This window comes from Bos grunniens, chromosome 19, assembly GCF_055505025.1.
Source record: "Bos grunniens cultivar Pamir isolate PY7600 chromosome 19, Bosgru_T2T1.0, whole genome shotgun sequence".
In the NCBI taxonomy this organism is placed as follows: domain Eukaryota; kingdom Metazoa; phylum Chordata; class Mammalia; order Artiodactyla; family Bovidae; genus Bos; species Bos grunniens.
The window spans coordinates 35,038,995-35,058,445 of NC_141183.1; the positions used below are offsets into that span (position 1 = coordinate 35,038,995).

The following is a 19,451-nucleotide window of genomic DNA, read 5'->3' on the forward strand; positions in this document are numbered from 1 at the left end:
TGGAAAAGGGAGGACTGATCGAGGGCACTGGGCTGCATTTGAAGACAATACAGAAGCTGCACGTACCCCTCTGAGCCCCCTTTGTCACATGGCTCACCTTGCCCCAGCGTCTCTGGGGAAAGTTTGTTACAGAAGAAGGGACTTCTGGTGAGCTGGTGCCCTCATTTTCCTGTTTGAACCAGAGGTTCAGAGCCTGAGACTTGGCCACAGTCCCACAGCTCACAGAAGGGCGTGGCTTCTACCTGGTGGGCTTGAGAAAAGCCCCCTGACTGCAAGTCAGGCATCTCAGCTTCCAACTCAGACTCAGCCCACCTGGCTGTTGGTCCCTCTCCCCGCTCTGGTCTCTCCTCCAAGACAAAGAGGGGTCTGGGCTGGCCTGTTTCAAGGCGCCGGCCCAGCCCTCACCTCCTGCCCCTCCCTCCCCGGCTCCTCCAGACACCACCAAACCCGGCAAGCTGCGCACCATCCCCATGCCCGTGGCCAGGTGCTACACCTACAGCTGGAACCAGGACAGCTTCGGTGAGCGGCCCGCTGGGCTCCCCCCGGTGCCCACCCCCAAAACGTCCAGGGCTCTTTTCCTCTGCAGTGGGCCTCCCAGCTGAGCAGGCTCTGAGCAGAGCAGAGGGCAGGCTCTGAGTCCGGGGCTGGCCCCCTGCCCTCTCCCCCACAGTGTCGTTCTGTCTGAGTCTGTCACCCTGCCCAGGGTTGTACAGGAGGGGTCCCAGGGCCTGACACTCAGACAGTGTCCCCCCGTTGCTCCCGGCAGACATCCTGCAGGAAATCCTGCTGAAGGAACAGGAGCTGCTCCAACCGGGCATCCTGGGGGACGACGAGGATGAGGACGGGGAGGACGAGGACGAGTACGAGGAGGAGGAGGAGGAGGATTTGGACAGCGACAGGCACTGTGCCGAGAGGGACTCTCTACTCTCCACCAGTTCCACGGCTTCCCGCGACTCCACCCTGTCCCTTGCCTTGTCCCAGGCCTCAGGACCCACCCTCCACCGCCAGCTGCTGACCTCCTTCGTGTCGGGCCTGTCTGACGGCATGGACAGTGGCTACGTGGAGGACAGTGAGGAGAGCTCCTTCGAGAGGCCCAAGAGGCCTGGCACCCAGGAACGCCGGGGCCATCGCAGGTCCGGGCAGAAGTTCAACAGGATCTATAAACTCTTCAAGAGCACCAGCCAGCTCATGCTGCGAAGGGACTCCCGGGCCCTGGAGGGCGGCCCAGAGGGCGCCCTGCCCCTGCGGCGGGCTGGCAGCCTCTGCAGCCCTGTCAGCCCCCTGGATGGCCCGCGGCCCGCCTCCCGAGCCCAGCGCTCACGCTCCCTGCCCCAGGCAAAACTCAGCCCCCCGCTGCCCGGCTGGCTCCTGGCCCCCGCCTCCCGCCACCAGCGCCGCCGCCCCTTCCTGAGCGGGGACGAGGACCCCAAGGCCTCCACGCTGCGAGTCGTGGTCTTCGGCTCCGATCGGATCTCGGGGAAGGTGGCCCGGGCATACAGCAAACTGCGGTGAGAGCTGGAGCTGGGCCTCCATCTGCCCTGGGCTGAAGCCCAGATGCTGGCGGCATCTGGGCTCAAGGACTGGGGTCCCCCAGGGGCCCAGGGGCTCCCTTCTCACCATCTTCTTCTCCACAGGCGGCTGGAGAGCAACCGTCCGCTCCTCACGCGGTTCTTCAAGCTCCAGTTCTTCTACGTGCCCGTGAAGCGGACTGGTGGCTGTACCAGCCCAGCTTCTCCATGCCAGACGTCCCCACTCCCCGCAGACTCCCCAAGGCACCCCAGCCCTGCGGTAGGTCCCCAGCCCTGGGCCAAGCAGGGTAGCAAAGCAAGGAGACATGAGCAGGTCCCAAATCCCTGGAGGGGGTCTGGTCGGAAGTCAGGAGCAGCAGCTACCCCTGTTTACGAGGCACGTCCTCCTGGGTGGGCCTGGCTCCTGGGTATGCTCCCTGCCCTGCATGTGGTGATGGAGCTGGGGAGCGGGGGACATGAACTGAGGGTCGTTAGACCTCTCTAAGGGCAAGGGAGAAGCTCGGGATGGGACAGCAGGTGCCGTGCAGGGCCCGCAGCGAGGGTGGCAGGGCCAGGGTGCCGGGTATGACTGTCGCCCCCTCTCCAGGAGCTGGGCGCGGCCCCCTGGGGGGAGAGCACCAACGACATTTCCCACTACCTCGGCATGCTCGACCCCTGGTATGAGCGCAACGTGCTGGGCCTCATGCACCTGCCCCCCGAAGTCCTGTGCCAGGTGAGCCGCCCCTTTCCGGGGTGCAGGGGCTGGGGGGCGCCTGGCTGCAGTCACCCAGTCTTGCTTTGAAGGCCCTAGTTTAGGGGGTCCAGCTGGAGGCCCCTCTGGAGGGCCAGGGCTCACTCGTGATGGAGCAGGGAGGCTGGGTGGAAGCAGGGCTGAGCTGAACCTGGGGCTCCAAGGCCCAGGGAGGGGTCTCTATGCTGGGAGGGAAGGAGGGGCCCTGGAAGGACCCAGGCGTCTTAGGCCTCAGCCCCACTCCTCGACCCCCAGCTTGGAGGCTGGAGAGGAGGGACAGAGGCGGCCGTGGGCCCCTCCCCAGCCCTTCTGTTTCCATCTCACCGCCCCCTCCCTGGCCCTGCCTGCCTCTGGATGTGTCTCCTTTGTGTGTCGTCCTCTCATCCTCCCCCTTCTCTCTCCATTGTGGGGCTCCCCCCACCCCCAGCAGTCTCTGAAGGCGGAGTCCCGGCCCCTGGAGGGCTCCCCTGCCCAGCTGCCCATCCTGGCCGACATGCTGCTCTATTACTGCCGCTTCGCTGCCCGCCCGGTGCTGCTACAGGTCTATCAGACCGAGGTAAGGCCTGTCCTGCCGCTCCAGACTGGCTGAAGGGTCCCCCTCCGCCCATCGCCCTGTGCGGGGGGTGCCTGGGAGCCACTCTGGGAGGTCCATGCTGATGCCCACCCTCCTGCCCACTCCAGCTGACCTTCATCACCGGGGAGAAGACGACAGAGATCTTCATCCACTCCCTGGAGCTGGGTCACTCTGCTGCCACGCGTGCCATCAAGGCTTCAGGTGGGTCCTACCTGAGTTCCTGTGGAGGTGGGCCAGGATCCAGGGGGCCCCTGGGGAGGAGGGGTTATAGGGTAGTGAAGCAGGAGGGACAAGAAAGGGGCGGGGAGCCAGGGCCCCGGGTCTGTGAGGGCCTGGAAGGGAGAGGAGCAGAGGGTCTGTCTGTGTGCACAGGTCCTGGCAGCAAGCGGCTGGGCATCGACGGTGACCGGGAGGCCGTCCCGCTAACACTACAGATTATCTACAGCAAGGTGAGTCTGCTGCTGGCCTGCCCCTCCGGGTCTGCTCCCCATGCCGCCTCCCCAGAGCCAGCCTGCTGTGTACTGGGCCCAGTCTGTAAGCTGGAAGGCCGCGGCTGGCTGCCAGGGCTCTCCAGGATGCTGAGAGAGCGGGGAAACAGAGGCAGTGGACCTTGCCCTCTCCCTCCGCCTCCAAAGCTGCCCTCCCTCCGGGGGTCCCCCTCCTCAGGGTGCTCGGGGACCCGGATTCCGGGCTGGGGGTGAGGATGGAGCAGAGTTCCACCCGGTTACCTGGCTGGCCCTGGACCAAACCAGTGACCTGGCAGCTCCTCCTGGGGTCCGCAAGGTCTTTATAGGGGTCGGGGGGCTCTTGGTGAAGAAGCTGGCCGACTGGAGTGAAGGAGAGAGAGCTGCCTGGGTGTGCTGGTGGCGGGTGGCACCCTGTGGCTGGTGGGTCTGGAGCTGAAGGCACCAGGCACCGGGGGCCTGGGGCTCAGACAGTGTGGCTCTGCCCCCTCCCCAGGGGGCCATCAGTGGACGCAGTCGCTGGAGCACCATGGAGAAGGTCTGCACCTCCATCAACCTCAGCAAGGCCTGCCGGCAGCAGGAGGAATTAGGTGAGGGGGTGGGGGTGGGGGTGCGGGTAGGAGGAGCGGGAGGTGGGGTGGGGCAGGGGTAGGGTAGGGAGGAGGACAGGGAGGTAAGACAGGGAAGTGGAGGTGGGGGACCGGGAGATGGGGTAGGGGACAGGGAGGTGCAGGTGGGGGACAGGGAGGTGGAGGTGGGGCAGGGGTGAGGGAGTGGGTAGGGACACGGGTGGTCCTGAGCCGCCCTGCCCTTCAGACTCGAGCACAGAGGCCCTGACGCTAAACCTGACAGAAGTGGTGAAAAGGCAGAACCCTAAATCTAAGAAGGGCTTCAACCAGGTAAGGGCGCCCCCTCCTCTCTGCCGCCCCCTCAGGAGACTTACTGGGCACATGTGTGTGTGCGTGTGTGTGTCTGTGCGTGTGGGGGTGGCGTGTCCAAGGGCTGTGCTGGGTCTTGGGGGTGACAGGAGAGGCTGGTGAGGGGTATGCACACGTGTGGGGGCTCTGGGAGGAGGAGGTACCCTGCACCTGCAGAAAGGCTCCATGGTAGCTGCCAGGGGGACCCCGAGTGGCTCCGTGTCAGAATGGACTCATGGTGCAGGCAGTGGGGTTTTCCTTCCAGAACAATTGCTCCTTCTAGACTCAGGAAAGGACAGAGGCTGGGAGAGAGTCAGGGCCTGATGGAGGCCGTGGGCCCATCCCCTGTGTGCCCCCACCCCTTGGACCCAGGTGGGTGGTTCCAAGGGAAGAGGTTGCGGAGGGCTGGCAGCTCCAAAGGAGAGGAGAGGTGGGCAGGGCTCCGGGTGACCCGGGCCCTCTTTCCAGATTACCACGTCGCAGGTCAAAGTGGACAAGGTGCAGATCATCGGCTCTAACAGCTGCCCCTTTGCCGTGTGCCTGGACCAGGACGAGCGGAAGATCCTGCAGAGTGTGGTTAGGTAGGAAAGTGGGGGCTCCCAGCCCTACTTCAGCACCCCTACCCCGACCTTGAGGCCTGGAAGGAGCTGGAAGGGTGGGAGCCTGCCCTGACACCCACCCTGCCCCACAGGTGCGAGGTCTCACCCTGCTACAAGCCCGAGAAGAGCAACCTCTGCCCCCGGCCCCAGAGGCCCTCCTACCCACCGGCACAGGGGCAGACCACGCCCGACCTCTGCTCCCTGCTCTGTCTGCCCATCATGACCTTCAGCGGAGCTCTGCCCTAGCTGTGCAGCACCAGCCTGGACAGGAAGCCCGGGGCAGCCTTCTTTGGGCCGCCTTTTCCTGGGAGGGCCTGTCTCCTGGTGGACAGCTGAATGGTCCTTTGCTGGGTCAGGGTCCCCACTGTGGGCTCTGCAGCAGACAGGGGGTTAATGGTGCCTCAGGGCTCTGTTTGGGAAAAAAAAATACAACCAGGCATTAGGGAGGAGGGACCTGGCCTCACAGCCCCTCAGATTCCTCAGGTAGAGAGGAGAGGGATGGGTGAGCTGACCTGTGGAGGCCCTGCCCTCTAGATGGTCTAGGATCCTCTCTAGAAGGAAGATCCGAGGCTCTGGTGCTCTTGGGGGTGGAGGGGTTAGGGTTCCCCTCTCGACCCTTGGCCAGGCCCTCCCCTTACTTTGTCAGAGACTTGCGGGGTGGGGGGGCATTTGAGTCTGGAGTTCAGTCCCCCTACCTGGGGTTCAGGTAGTAGAAACGTGGGTGTTATTTTTCTGACCCCAGTGCCGCCCCCTACCCCCTTCTCCATCTATCTTTCTCTCTCAAACGCACACTTTCTCTCTCTCAAATTCCCTGGGTCTTCTAAAAAACAGCGTCAACACCTGTCTACTGTCAGGACTCAGAGCAGACTCTTTCTGGAGCCCCTTCCTGGATCGAGATTCTTGGAGGAGACAGGACAAGCCTAGATTCAGTGGCAGCTCAGTGACCTGCTGGCTAAATGGCCAGAAGGAAGTGAATTAGCGTCTTCAAGTCTCTAACGGGGGTGACGAGCCCTCCTTAAAGGGTTGAGACAAGACTGCAGAGCTCCTGGCCCAGCACCCCTCTCAGGTGCTCAGGAAAGGTCAGCGGCCTCGCCCCCTGAGCGCTGAGGCCCCGGTCTGGTGGCGGAGAGGGGGGAAGGCTCTTCATTGCCTCTTTTCCAATTTTCTGCTGAGGCAGGACCCAAATGAGAGGGGAAGGGACGCTCAGCCCTACCCTCTGAAGGAGGAATTGCCTTGGTCTGGGTAAGGAGAGGGTCCACAGCTGCCCCAGCCTTCACCTCTGCCTCTCCCAGGCTGGCCTGCCTGACCCCGCCTCCCAACTCAGTCCATCACATGTGGAATCTTCCAGCCCCAAAGTTCACAGGCACCATTGCGCCTGGGCAAGTTCCCAGAGGAGCAGAGGGTGGAGAGCTGACCTCAAGGAGCTTAGAGCCTGACTGGGGGCAAATGGCTGATAGAACACGAGAGCCAAAAATTTGTAACCGCCAGATGGCACTGGTGTGAGAATCTGGACACTGATGTGTGAGCTGGGGTGGTTGGGTGGAAGGCTGGGCTGGGGCTCGGGGTTGGGACTGGGAGAGGTGGGGAAGTAACCACGGATGCAGACAGTTAAATCCGCACAGAACCCCTCCCGCTCCTGATTCATATGTGCCAACGGCTCTGGGCTCATAGGAGCCCGTGAAGCCCCAGCCCAGCATACTCAGGACCTGAGAGGAGTGGACAGAGCGGCTCCATCTCCCCCTGCCCCGTATTACCATCCCTCCCCTGTCCAGGCCATCTGTCTTTGCTCCAGGCCCCCGACAGTGGTTGGCAATACATCTTCAATATTTTTTGTCATGTGAGTCAGTTGTCTGATGACATGATTGACAGATGTTCAAGAATAAATGAGTGGAATTTAATATTATTGTCAAATAAAATTTGGTTTCTCTTGGATTTGATGATCTACAGTTATTTTCCTGCTAGTTTTAGTTCATGTAAGTCATTTCAGGTAGAATGGAAATAAGATTCTTAGGGGATTGTTTTGTTTATCTTTTTGTAATTTTCATCTCTGTAGAAAATACATTTTATGCCCAAGTCTTCCTTCCATATAACCCTCACTGTGGTGCTGAGCAGAAGGGAAGTGAGCTTTGTGCTGGACCTCACGGATTCATTTGGCAATTTCGATAAAATGGAGAAATTTCTCAAAATTATGGTTTGCCAATCTGACAAAGGAAATGGATATCCCAAATGGGGTAATATAATTTTTATAATGGAAAACATTACTTAGACTGGCAACCAATTATCGTTTTACTGTCTCCCTAGTTGCAAATTTTCCAGAATACCATATAGTTGGGACCCTATGGTATCACCGACTCAAGGGGCATGAGTTTGAGCAAATTCCAGGAGATACTGAAGGACAGGGAAGCCTGGCATGCTGCAGTCCTAGGGTCGAAAAGTCAGACACAACTTAGCAACTGAACAACCTATAGTACATAGCTTTTTCATATTGGTTCCTTTCACTTAGCAATATGCACTGAGGATTCCTCCATGTCTTCATGGCTCATTTGTTTTTGTTGCTGAATGGTATTTCAATTTATTGCGGTACCAGGGTTTATTTATACATCCATCTAATAAAGAACATCTTGGTTGATGCCCATTTGGGGCATTTATGAATAAAGCTGCCATAAACATACGGTGCTGGTTTTTGTTCAGACATACACATGTTTTCCACTCCTTTGGATAAATACCAAGGAACATAGTTGCTTGATCATATGGTACAAATACGGTATAGTTAGGCTTATCTGTTTTCTCGTTCTCACCAGCAATGCATGAGAGTTCCTATACCCGCACACCCTTATTAGCATTTGGTTGTTGGTGCTTTGAGTTTTATCCATTCTAATGGGTGTGTAGTGATATCTCCTTGGTTGTTTTCTTTTGCAGTTCCATAAAGACTGATGTTGAGCATCTTTTCATGTTTATTTGCCATATGTCTATTTTCTTTGTTTTTAATGTTTAAAATAGACTTTATTTTTAGAGCAGTTTTAAGATCAAAGCAAAATTAAGCAGAGGATATGGAAAGTTCCCACGTACCCCACCTCCTTCCACTATCAACAAGTACATTTGTTACAACTGATGAACCTACATGGATCCATTATTATTGCTCGAAGTCTGTTGTTTACATTAGGGCTCACTGTTGGCATTGTATAATACATTCTATGGATTTGGAAAACTATATCCACCATTATAATATCACACAAAGTAGTCTCACTGCCCTGAAAACCTCTGTGTTCCCCTGTTCACCCATTCTTCCCCTACCCCCTGCCAACCACCGATCTTTTTACCATCTCCGTCGTTTTTCCTTTTCCAGAATGTTATGTAGTTGGAATTGTGTAGTATGTGGCTTTTTTTACATTAGCTTTGTCTCTTTTCTTTGCTGAGGTATCTGTTCAGATCTTTTGCCCTTGTTTTAACTGGGTTGTTTGTTTTCTTATTGTTGAATGCTAAAAAGAGTTTTTGGAGCACAAATTTTGGATACCAGTCCTTTATCAGATATGTGTTTTGCAAATATTTTCTTCCAAACTGTGGCTCATGTTTTCATTCCCTTAACACTGCCTTTTGCAGAGCAGATGACCTTAATTTTAATGAAGTCCAATTTATCCATTTGTTCTGCTCTGGCGGCTTGGAACTTCCTTTGGGGCCCAGAGCACAGTGGTGTCAGACCTCTTCCTGTGGTCCCAGACCTCTTCCTGTGGTCCCTGACATCCAAGTCATGCCTCTTCCAGAGGGATGGCTCTCCCACAACCCCTGGGGCAGGGAACGCTTAGCACCCCCCAGTCTGCTCAAAGGAAAGGCATCAGAGAGATTTCCAGATCCTACAGCTTCTCCCACACAGGAGATGCACGTGGACATGGACTGCTCGGCACCTGCCCTGGGACTTCAGACTTCCCTTCCCCCAACTGCCACACCCATCACACCCTCTAGCACTGGGATGGCAGCCGCTGCCCTGGGAGTGGGGCTCCTGGGTTTTCTTGGAGAAGAAACTACTCTTTTTGTCCAGTCTCTAAGTCCTTGTATTTGTTCCCCCCAGCCCTACCAGTACAATCAGGATAAAGGAAGCCAGCCCTCCTGGGAAAGAGTTCTCTCCCTGGGGCAAAGACAGGCAGGTAGCAAGTCATCCCCATCTGCAGCAGGCACACCTGTGTCCTGGTCAGATCCCAGCCCCAGGATCTCAGTCTGCTTGGGCTCCTATAACAAAATACCATAGAGCGAGTGATTTAAACAACAGACATTTACTTCTCAAGAGACGTGTTCTATCACTGGGTCAGCAAGATTCCCTGGAGAAGGGGATAGCAACCCATTCCAGTATTCTTGCTGGACAGTTCCATGGACAGAGGAGCCTGGTGGACTGTAGTCCATGGGGTCTCCAAGAGTCGGACACGATTGAGCACACACCTTTCTTTTGTGCTGTGCTGTGCTGTGCTAAGTCACTTAAGTCTTGTCTGACTCTTTGCAACCCCCTGGACTGTAGCCCACCAGGCTCCTCCATCCATGGGATCCTCCAGGCAAGAATACTGGCATGGATTGCCATGCCCTCCTCCAGGGGATCTTCCGAACCCAGGGATCGAACCTGCGTCTCATGTCTGCTGCATTAGCAGATGGATTCTTTACCACTAGCACCACCTGGGAAACCCTACCTTTCTTTTACTTCTCATAATTCTGGGGGCTGGGAGGTCCAGGATCAGGGTGCTGACAGATCTAGTGTCCGGTGAGAGCTCTCTTCCTGGGTTGCAGGTAGCTGTCTCTCATTGCATCTTCACAAGGTAGAGGAAGCGCTGGTGTCTCTTCTTCTTAGGACACTAACCCCATTATGGCAGCTCCACCCTCATGACCTCATCTAAACCTACTCGCCTCCCAAAGGTCCCATCTCCTAACACCATTGCATTGGGGTTCAACATATGAGTTTGGGGACGACACAAGACATTCAGTCCACACTACTTGGCCATTCTGAACGTGTGGTCCCTGGAGGGTCAGCTGTGGTTACAGCAGCCACACGTATGTGCCTCTTTCTGCACAGGGTGAGGGGGAAGAAACAGGGCCCATTCGGGGAATCTCAGACATTTAGAGCTGGAAGGTGGAGCCTTGGAGTCACTGCAGCCTGACCAGGGCGTCTCCCCTGAACATCAAGGTAGTAAAAACTGAGATATTAGCAAATGCTATGCATGGGCCCAGCATGGTCCACGCACTTTATGTGTTTACATAAACACCCGCCCTCCAACTTCACCACTGTTAACACCCAGGATGCCTGGACTCCTTAATCAGTAGAGCTTGATGAGAGGCCAGATGAGGAATTTAGGTAGGTCTTTATTGGGACTCTGCTGCAGCACAAGGAATTGAAAACAAGCAGCGAGTGTCCTGGCTCGCTCCCTGAGGTGGGGTGAGCTGGCCCCTCAAATAGGGTGAGGGTGGGTTGGGCCGGAGGGGCAGCATAGGTGGTCTGCCCACCCCTGGGTGGTGCTGTGTGCAGCAGTCTTGGTCATGCACTGGACCTGCTTTTGCTCCTGGAAGCTCAGAAGTGGCAGTTGGGTTTTGACCTTTTTGTATCTTGTTTATAACTGGCCGCAACTGCTGCAGTTAATATGCCTGCAGTTAATTCTAGTCCCTTATAGTTTTTCTGTATTCTGTTGCTCCAAGATATTTGTCCAGGTACAAGCACTGCAGCAAAGGGTCCCAGGTCCCAGCCTGTCTCACCATGAGGTAGGTACTATTGTGTCCCATTTTACAGATGAGGAAACTGAGGCAGAGAAACTAAGGAACTTGTCCAAGGTCACAGAGACTGTGAAAAGGGGAAGCCAGGGCTCAGCGCCACCCCAGAGCCCCTGCCCTTACTGCTACTTCCTCAACCCACTCAGGTGAGCTGTAGGGAAACTAAGGCCCAGAAAAGTAAAGTTCCCACGAATCTGAGAGGGATGGCTTCATCATAAGGGAATTCCAGAGGAGCCCAGCCACCCTCTTCTCTCCCTGGGGACCTGCTGGGAGTGGGGTGCGGTGAAGAAGTGGAAGTGGGGGTGGAGGTGGCAGGAAATGGTTGGCAAGGCTCCAGGCAAGTCCAGGGCGGCCACTCCTGGGGTGGGAGCGGGGGGAGGCGGCAGAATCAGGAAGGAAGCCCTTGGTGAATGAATGTCGCTCCATCCCCCAAAGCTGGTACTGGCCCAAGAGGATCCCCTGGGACCTCTGGAGAGAGGAAGTGGGGGACAGCAAAGCAGCCTTACCCCTCACCCCCACCGCCCACCCCAAGGAAGGGGCCTCTCATCTGAGGGGCCAGAGGCCCTCTCTGAGCAAAACTGTAACTGCAGAGCTCTAAGGCCAGAACCAGGACTGTCCGGGGAAGAAGCCGGAGAGGGCTGGCGGGGGCTGTGCAAACACACTCTCCAATCGCTGGGTCACAGATGAAAACTGAGACCCAGAGAGGAGGGGTCGACAAGCAGAAACAGCTAGGACCAGAGCGTGGGTGCCAGGATGCGCTGTGTACATGCATGTGCCTGCCCGTGTGTGCATGCGTGCATGTGTGCATGTACACGGGCCAGGCACCTCACACAGGTAACAGAGGCCCAACTCAGCTTTCTCCCTGGTGTCCTCGTCCATTCTCTGCCTTCTCAGTGTGAATTTTACACAAACAAGCTCCTCCTCCGCACCCTGGGAAGCTTGCAGGCCTGTCCTGGGGGACCTGCCTAATAGGAAGATAAAGGGGGTTGGGGGTGCCACGAAGGACAGGCGACCTGAGAACAGGCAGAGTAAGGGGATCCCAGGCCCTGCCCTCCAGGGAAGCCCCAAGTTCTCTCTGCCCTTGACCCAATCTCAGAGGAACCTGAGGGTCCCCAGGAGTTTGGAAGGGGAACAGGTGTGAAGGGAGGCCTGGGCAAAATTTTCCTCACCAACTTGAAAGATGGCTTGTACAAGAGAGAATGGACTGGGTTTCTATGTTTCCCGTCTCTCTCTCTCCTTTTTTAATAGCCAAACGTAGATTTTTATTATTATTTATTTATTTTTGGCTGTGCTGGGTCTTTGTCGCTGCGCCGGCTTTTCCCTGGTTGCAGAGAACAGGAATTAATCTCTAGTTGCGGTGCGCAGGCTGCACATTGCGGTGGTGCCTCTTGCTGTGGAGCATGGGCTCTGGGGCTCATGGCCTCAGTAGTTGTGGTTCCCAGGCTCCAGAGCACAGGCTCAATAGCTGCTCCAAGGCATGTGGGATCCTCCCAGACCAGGGACCGAACCTGGGTCTCCTGCACTGGCGTGTGTGCGTGCTATTGCTTCAGTCAGGTCCGGCTCTGCAACCGCATGGATTGTAACCTGCCAGGCCCCTCTGTCCATGGGATTCTCCAGGCAAGAATACTGGAATGGGTTGCCATACCCTCCTCCAGGGGATTTTCCCCACCCAGGGATGGAACCCGCATCTCCTCTTATGTGTCTTCTGCATTGGCAGGCAGATTCTTTACCACGAGCCACCAGGGAAGCCCTGTGTCTTTCCAGTCTTGATCCATTTAAATGTGTTACTAGTCCAGAAAATATGGACATTTAAGAAAAGAATGTGGTTGGTCCTTAGATACTAATAATAATTTCTAAGAAACAAAGCAAGTCGAAAAACAATTTGTATAAATTACTCCAAGCTATGGAAAACGGTGATCACTGAATGGAGAGGGAAAAGAAGCTGGGAAGGAGGAAGAGAAGGCTCACTTTTTAATTCTATAATGTATATGTATATATACAATATATAGTTTATATACTAAATATAAATAATACATTTATATTATATATTTAATATAAAATTGTATATATTTAATTTAATATATAATATAAATATATATGTATACTGCAGTATAATGTTTGTTTTTACAATGAAAACATATTTGTGAATTGTTTGAGCAATTTTTAAACACTAAAATTTTTTAAAAAGTTAATGGTGTTTAAAATAAAAATTCCGGGATTTCTCCTGAAGTCCAGTGTTTAAGACTCTGTACTGCCAATGCCAGAGGTGCGGGCTTAATCTCTGATGAGAGAACTAAGATCCCACATGATGCCTGGCCAAAAATAAATAAAATAAAATTCCTTCTCCTCCCATATAAGAATGCCTGAAAGGGTAAGTGACTAGATTAAAAAAAAAAAAAAGATAAAAGCATATCTGCTTCCTTCAGTTGTCACCCCATTAGCCCTAAGTCTGGGTTCTCACACACCCCACAGAACAACACTGCTGGAAGTGAAGTCTGGAAAATTCCCAATACGTGTACTGTTCCTCCTTTTACACACCCACACCAGACAGTTCAAGTTACTAACAAGTTACTAACAGATGCCTCTGATGCTGCTGGTCCAGGAATCACGCCTGTGAAACCCTGGTTTAGAGCCTGACGTTCTGCTGCCCCTGCTTCCCTGGGCCACCGGTGTGAGTGCCAGAGGGAATTCACTAGAAGCAGAAGTGCCCACCAGGAGAGCAGCCTTGCCAATGCCTCAGTCTCCCTTGAGTAGAGTCGAGAGCAAGGAGCACAGGCCAGGCTTCAGGCTGGCTCAGCCTGCGGGTCCTCTCTGTGGGCCCACAGTGAACTCCCTGGACTAGATGTTTCTGGTTCAAGTCCCACCACTTGCCAGTTACGTGAGCCTGTTTTAAAAAAGTTTTGTTTTCCACGATAACATCTCTTTATTTTATTTATTTACTTTGGCCACACTGTGCAGCATGCAGGATCCTAGCTCCCTGTTGCCTGACCAGGGATTGAGCCAGTGTCCCCTGCACTGGGAGCATGACGTCTTAGCCACTGGACCACCAGCGAAATCCCTGCATGAGCCTTTAAAGTGAAGCTTGCCGTAATTGTCCTAACTCATTAAGTGATTGCATATTTCTATAACAGCTATCTTCTGGTTTATTACTTCTCTCAGCTTTCTAAGAATAGGTCCTACCAACCAGAGAACCATTTGATTTTTGGCTTGTTGTTAATGAGTTCGGGGTATAAAAACTGGGGGATAAGGATTAGAATGGAGTTGAGGTGCTCTGAAGGCACTTCAAGAGGACTTTGAGATGTTTGTGAAAAACTCTGGGTGGAAGGAGTCAGGAGTTAGTGAGTTGGGATCACCTGGGGAGAAAAGAGAACAAAAAGAACTCTATTGGCTCCATAGCACGGCCTGGAAGAAGGCATCTGGACAAAAGAAATATCCACCGAAAAAAATTTTTTTTAAGTTTAGATGTTTTTTTGCCTGTTTGTTTTTAATTTGGCTGTGCCAGGTCTTAGTTGTGGCATAGGGGAGCCAGTTCCCTGACCAGGGATCAAACCCGGGCCCCCTGCACTGGGAGCATGGAGTCTCAGCCACTGGCCCACCAGGGAAGTCTCTCATGGAAGATTTTTAGATAGCTTGTTAAGAGATGATTAATATCGACTTTTTTTCCATCCTCCCAATGTAATCTTCAGGAAAATCTACATTGCCTTTTAGGATTTTCTATGAGTGAATTCCTTAGAAAACTCAATGAGATGATGGATTCTGCATCGGTTACTGAATGATCCCAGAAACAGTTCCCACAGAAGGTGGGGCTGGAGGAACACACAGATGGCCCTGGGTTTCCTGTCTCCAGAGCAAATGTTAACAATTCTTACTGGACTCCCATACCATGGTGTTCCAGAGTGTCCTCATCCCAGCACTCATCTATCTGCCACCACAGTTACAAGAGGATTTTAATTTGTTTAAAAATTAAAAGTTTCATTTGCTTTGTAATAGATAGGAAAATAGGTCAGTAGGGGCTTGGAAAGAGGAATAAGGATGGAACAGAAGTGGTGGATTCTCTGCTGGAAAGCTAAGTAACTTGGCAGCCCCAAGTGAGTTAGTGAGCAGACTTCCACACACCCAGGAATGTAGAGGGATACAGGAGCCTGGGCGAAGCCATCATGGCTGTGGCTGGAGGAGCCACAACAGTGAGCCTCGGCTTGTGTATCTTGGGCACCCACCATCCAGAGCGTCTTTGCTGCCCTTAGCTCACCGATGATCCGGAAGCCAGAGCAGTAAGTAAGTGCAGGGAACCCTAGCTCTCTGGATTCTGATGCTGATGGATCATGTGGTCTGTGCATGGGTTAGAAAAGAATTTCCAGACATGAGGCAGAAGGAGAGGAGAATAGAGTTTATTAGAACGGGAGATGCGGTCAAAACAGCGGGATGGCTCCTTTCGCAGGCCAGTAGCCAATTTTATAGCCACAAGAGAAAGAAAATTCCTACTGAAAGGATGGTGTTAGGTGAGGATGCTATGTGCGTGCCTGAGTGCCGACTCTTTGTGACTCCATGGACTGTAGCCCGCCAGGCTCCTCTGTCCATGGGATTGTCCAGGCAAGAATACTGGAGTGGGTTGCCATTTCCTCCTGCAGGGGATCTTCCTAAGCCAGGGACAGAACTCGCATCTCCACGTCTTGTCTCCTGCATTGCAGGTGGATTCTTTACCACTAAGCCACCAGATTGGTCAGGATTATAGGGTAGATATTTTACCTGTGAAGTCAGGGAATTGGCTGGTTTAGATCAGGAGGCTTGTGGCAGCAGTTGCTATAAGGCTTGGTTAATTGTAGAGATTTTTGTCCTGTGACCTTGGTAAAAGGCTCCACAGTCTTGCTGGGGGCTGTTCCTGGGAGACTGGTGCAGACAGGGAAGTTGGCAACAGACGGCCTGAAAAGCCCAGGTTAAACAAACCCTAGAGCGACAGGGAGCCACTAGGATCAACCAGAGAGGCAGTGCCACCTACCTTGCTGATGGTACATATGGTGAGCTGGGGGCACCTAGGGGTCTCAGTCCTTCATCCTTGCACCTCCTTTTCACTCTCTCTTTGTCCCTGGTTGGCCCTCGGCTGCATGCCCTCACAATAAGGTTGCAAGGGACATCCCTCTTGGTCCAGTGGTTAAGAATCCGACTTCCACTGCAGGGGGCACAGGTTCCATCTTTGGTTGCGCAATTAAGATTTCCACATGCCACACGGAGTGGCCAAAATAAATAAATGACAATAAATTCAAAATGAGGGCGCCTCAGCTCATCCTTGCAGGGGGCAGCTCCGGGGCTGTCCACAGTCACCAAGCAGCCCCTTTGGTGGCCACCACGCCCGGGGTAGTTGCAGAGACAGCAGCCCATGATAAGAGGAGTGGAGCAGCCACAGGAGGCTGACATCAACTTGTGATTTCCGATCAGTTAGGCCAGAGCTGATAATGAGAAGGCGCTGCCCACGATGGCCACACTGCCAGCTGCTGAGTGCCGAACCTGCGAGGGCTCCGTTCTTGGCCCTTTGTCTTGTCCTGAACTTTTTCACTTCACCCATTTATTCCCTCCTTCATTCCTTGATCCATTTGTTTTATTTACTGACCTCAACTATCTCTCCACATTCTCTTATCTTGTGATGGAGAGAATAATGAATAAGACCTAGCTGCTTCTTCCTCAGAACTTATTGGGGGAGGGCTGAGGGATAAGGCAGACATGTGAATACTAAGAATACACAGATGCTTGATAAAATTGGGAGTCCACTCACATGAGTGGGACAGAAAAGAGGAGGCTATAAGGGACTCCCTGGTGGTCCAGTGGCTTAGACTTTTTGCTCTCAATGCAGGGAGCCCAGGTTTGATCCCCAGTCAGTAAACTAGATTCTGCAGCCAAATAAATAAAAAAAATTTTAAAAAGAAATAACTATAAAAGAGAAGCTGAGCTATAGAGCAGATGGTTTAAATTTCTGGTCTTTTTTTTTTTCAAATGGCCTCTTCTCCAAAATGAAAAGATGGAACCAACCCACTCAGCCCTTTCAGAGAAAGGTCAATGACTTCTCCTTTGGTTGCAAAGGAGAAACCCAAGTAACAGAAACCGAATGCAAACAGTCTTAACGGAAAAGGAAGGGGCCATTTATCGGATCACATAGTTGAACAATTAAGAGAAGATCTAGGCCTCAGGGTTTCAAGCACAGCTGAATCCAGGCGTTCATGGGGTCAGCAATCTGCCTCTCTCCAGAGCCATTTAGCCATTAGGCCAAATCTGATGACAGCACAGAGTCTCTGAGTTGTTTTTCAAAGGTCTAGAAATGTGTTGGAGAGGCCCCTAAATATTGCTTGGCTTACAAATGTGAGAAGAAGAAAGAATACGACAAACTAGTGAGTGCATCGCCTTGGAGGCGATCTGCTCCCCAGCACTGCTCTCTCCTAATCACCACGGTCAGCAGATAATTCTTCCTGCTCTGCATCCATGTCCTCTGTGCAGGCTTGGACACCATTGACTGTCATGTCCTTGACACTGTCCTCGCTCCTGCTTCCATCACACTCCACTTCTCCTCCTGCCTCTCTGACCTGTTTTTCCCACTTCTGTTCTGAAGGAAGGATGGTTAGGAGTGAGGCAGGAGAAGGGTTGAGAAGATAATCCCACTGCCCACATGAAGGCCTGGAGGTGGGAGATGGCCTGGATCTTTAAGGAACTACAGTCATTCAGGACTCCTGGGAGGTGTCAGAGCAAGAGGATAAAGCCCGAGGTTGGGGATCAAGGAAGGACCAGATCAGATCAGATCAGATCAGTCGTTCAGTCGTGTCCAACTCTTTGCGACTCCATGAATCGCAGCACGCCAGGCCTCCCTGTCCATCACCAACTCCCGGAGTTCACTGAGACTCATGTCCATCAAGTCAGTGATGCCATCCAAGGACCAGATCATTCCTTGCAAATCAAGTGAAGGAATTTTGCTGTTCTCTTGAAAGTAATAGGGTGCTATCGGGGGTTGTAACAAAGGTGTAACAGGATCAGATTCATATCTACTCTAAGAAAGAGACCTTCAGCTGTAAGGTGGAGGCAGGTAGACAGCAAGGGGTCGTAATACTTTAGGAGAAAGATGATAATGACCTCATGACTGCCATGGGGATGGGAAAAAGGGGGACAATTCATGAGAAGTGATAAGACTTGGTGCCATTGAGGTGTAACAGGTGAGGGAGAAGGAGGTGTAAAAAGTGACATCCAGGTTTCTGGTTCTGAGATGAGCAGCAAGGAAGTGGGTTTCAAGGGTGAAATGATGAACTGGGTTTGTACCAGCTGAGCTGTAGAAGCTTGGGGGCATTTAGCCAGCAATGTCTGGGGTGGGAGGTGCTTGGTGTGTTTGGAGCTCCAGAAAGAATCCTCAGCTCCCTGCATCCAGCCAGCACCAGAGGGGGCCCCCGGGAGGTGCCACCTCCCACCTGATCAGAATAAAGAATGTCAGTGGAACTTCCCTGGGAGTCCAGTGGTTAAGACTCCACACTTCCGCTGCAGGAGGTGCGGGTTCGATCCATGGTTGGGGAACTAAGATACTGCATGCCTGGTAGCACAGCCAAAAAAAAAAAGGTCCAGTGGCTGTGGCTGACCACAGACACTTCTCTAGAAAGAGACCTCACAGCAGGATGTGCTCTGGGAGGAGCTTCGAGGGCCATGGGGAAGGGGAAGGAAGGGGAGGGGACAGAGCCAGGCCTTTGTGACACTGGGCTTTTCTCTGCAGGGCTAGAGGCTGCAGAGACACCCATCATCCGGGACTGGTGGCCTCCCTGGGCAAGACTGTGGGCCGCTGAATTACTGCTGAGTCAAGGTAGGTGCTGGCTGGGGGCAGAGTCTCCAGGGAGGGATCTGGGAGGAGCAGATGGAGGGTCCCGGAGGCGGGATGTTGGAAGGGGAGCCCACGAGGGGCCGAGACATCCCCAGCCCTTATGAACACACGCCCAGCATTTCTGAGACAGGTCACCCAGGTATGGTGGCTACTAGGACTGCTCTGCCAGGTTAAGATTACTCAACCCATTTTCACAAGAAGAAAGGATGCAGGACCTGTGAGAAGACCTCTCCTTTCTTCTCCAGATCCTGTAAATGCCCATAATGAAGGACTAATTATTCCTCCCTGGTGCTGCAGAGCACATTCGTTAGCCTGTTGGATTCCTACAGGCGATTGGAGGAAGGCTGGATATGTGTAAATACTGCCCATTTATAGGTCAGGAGACAGAGGCTTAGAGGGATGGAGCATCTTGCCAAAGATTGTAGAGTGGAGAAGCAAGATGCAGGACTCTGAGAGAAACTTCTGGGCCCCCGTCTGCGTCCCTCCTGGGACATCATCTGTCCCTGTCTGTCCCAGGTCTTGGTTACTCTCTGCACACACACACACACACACACACACACACACACACACACACGGAGAGGCCCAGCTGGCGTGGGGTTGAGACCTGACTGTGCATGACCAACACAGAAATTAATAGGTGCCAGGGCCCCTGGCAGAGTGAGGTGTGGGCTCAAGTGGAGAGAGCCCCCCAGGGCTGGGGTCAGGGAAGGTTCTGCTCAAAATGTCAACAGGGCCTTGAGGCAGACAGAGGGTTGGTGTGCAGAGATGAGACTGCAGGCATCTCGGTGAGGGGGAGAAACTGCAAACACAGAGGAGGAAGGTAGTGTGATGGCAGGAAAGAACAGCTAGCGGTTCAGTTTGGCTGCTAATGCATGCGTTTGTGGAGGACCAACCAGCAGGGGCCTGTCCTGTTTATTTATCTGTAAATAAGTGGCTTTTGAATATCATCATTTTGAGTCCTCACAGAAACCCTGTGAGTCAGGTGCTATTATTAAGTCTCATTTAAAGATAGAGAAACTGAGGCACAACGGCTCGAAGCAACACATTGCCATAGCA

General features: G+C 53.4%; 2 protein-coding genes across 17 annotated transcripts in view; both read left to right on the forward strand.

Moving 5' to 3' along the window:
- Positions 1-6,745, forward strand: part of PIK3R5 (phosphoinositide-3-kinase regulatory subunit 5) — a 74,629-nt gene extending 67,884 nt beyond the window's left edge. For 3 of the 8 annotated variants that reach the window (XM_086358877.1, XM_086358878.1, XM_086358879.1), the window contains 11 exons: positions 436-519; positions 767-1,508; positions 1,635-1,788; positions 2,116-2,241; positions 2,687-2,815; positions 2,941-3,034; positions 3,206-3,282; positions 3,794-3,887; positions 4,114-4,196; positions 4,683-4,795; positions 4,906-6,745. In XM_086358877.1, coding sequence (XP_086215003.1) covers positions 436-519; positions 767-1,508; positions 1,635-1,788; positions 2,116-2,241; positions 2,687-2,815; positions 2,941-3,034; positions 3,206-3,282; positions 3,794-3,887; positions 4,114-4,196; positions 4,683-4,795; positions 4,906-5,059 — 1,850 coding nt within the window. In that variant the 3' untranslated portion in view covers positions 5,060-6,745. The remainder of the gene's footprint in view (positions 1-435; positions 520-766; positions 1,509-1,634; positions 1,789-2,115; positions 2,242-2,686; positions 2,816-2,940; positions 3,035-3,205; positions 3,283-3,793; positions 3,888-4,113; positions 4,197-4,682; positions 4,796-4,905) is intronic. The other 5 variants (XM_086358880.1, XM_086358881.1, XM_086358884.1 and 2 more) reach the window with 4 other exon arrangements.
- Positions 6,746-15,920: 9,175 nt separating this feature from the next.
- The window catches only part of PIK3R6 (phosphoinositide-3-kinase regulatory subunit 6), a 50,493-nt gene continuing 46,962 nt past the window's right edge, over positions 15,921-19,451 (forward strand). For 8 of the 9 annotated variants that reach the window (XM_086355537.1, XM_086355545.1, XM_086355539.1 and 5 more), the window contains exon 1: positions 15,921-18,377. The gene's annotated coding sequence lies outside the window, so the exon portion shown is untranslated. The remainder of the gene's footprint in view (positions 18,378-19,451) is intronic. The other variant, XM_086355546.1, reaches the window with a different exon arrangement.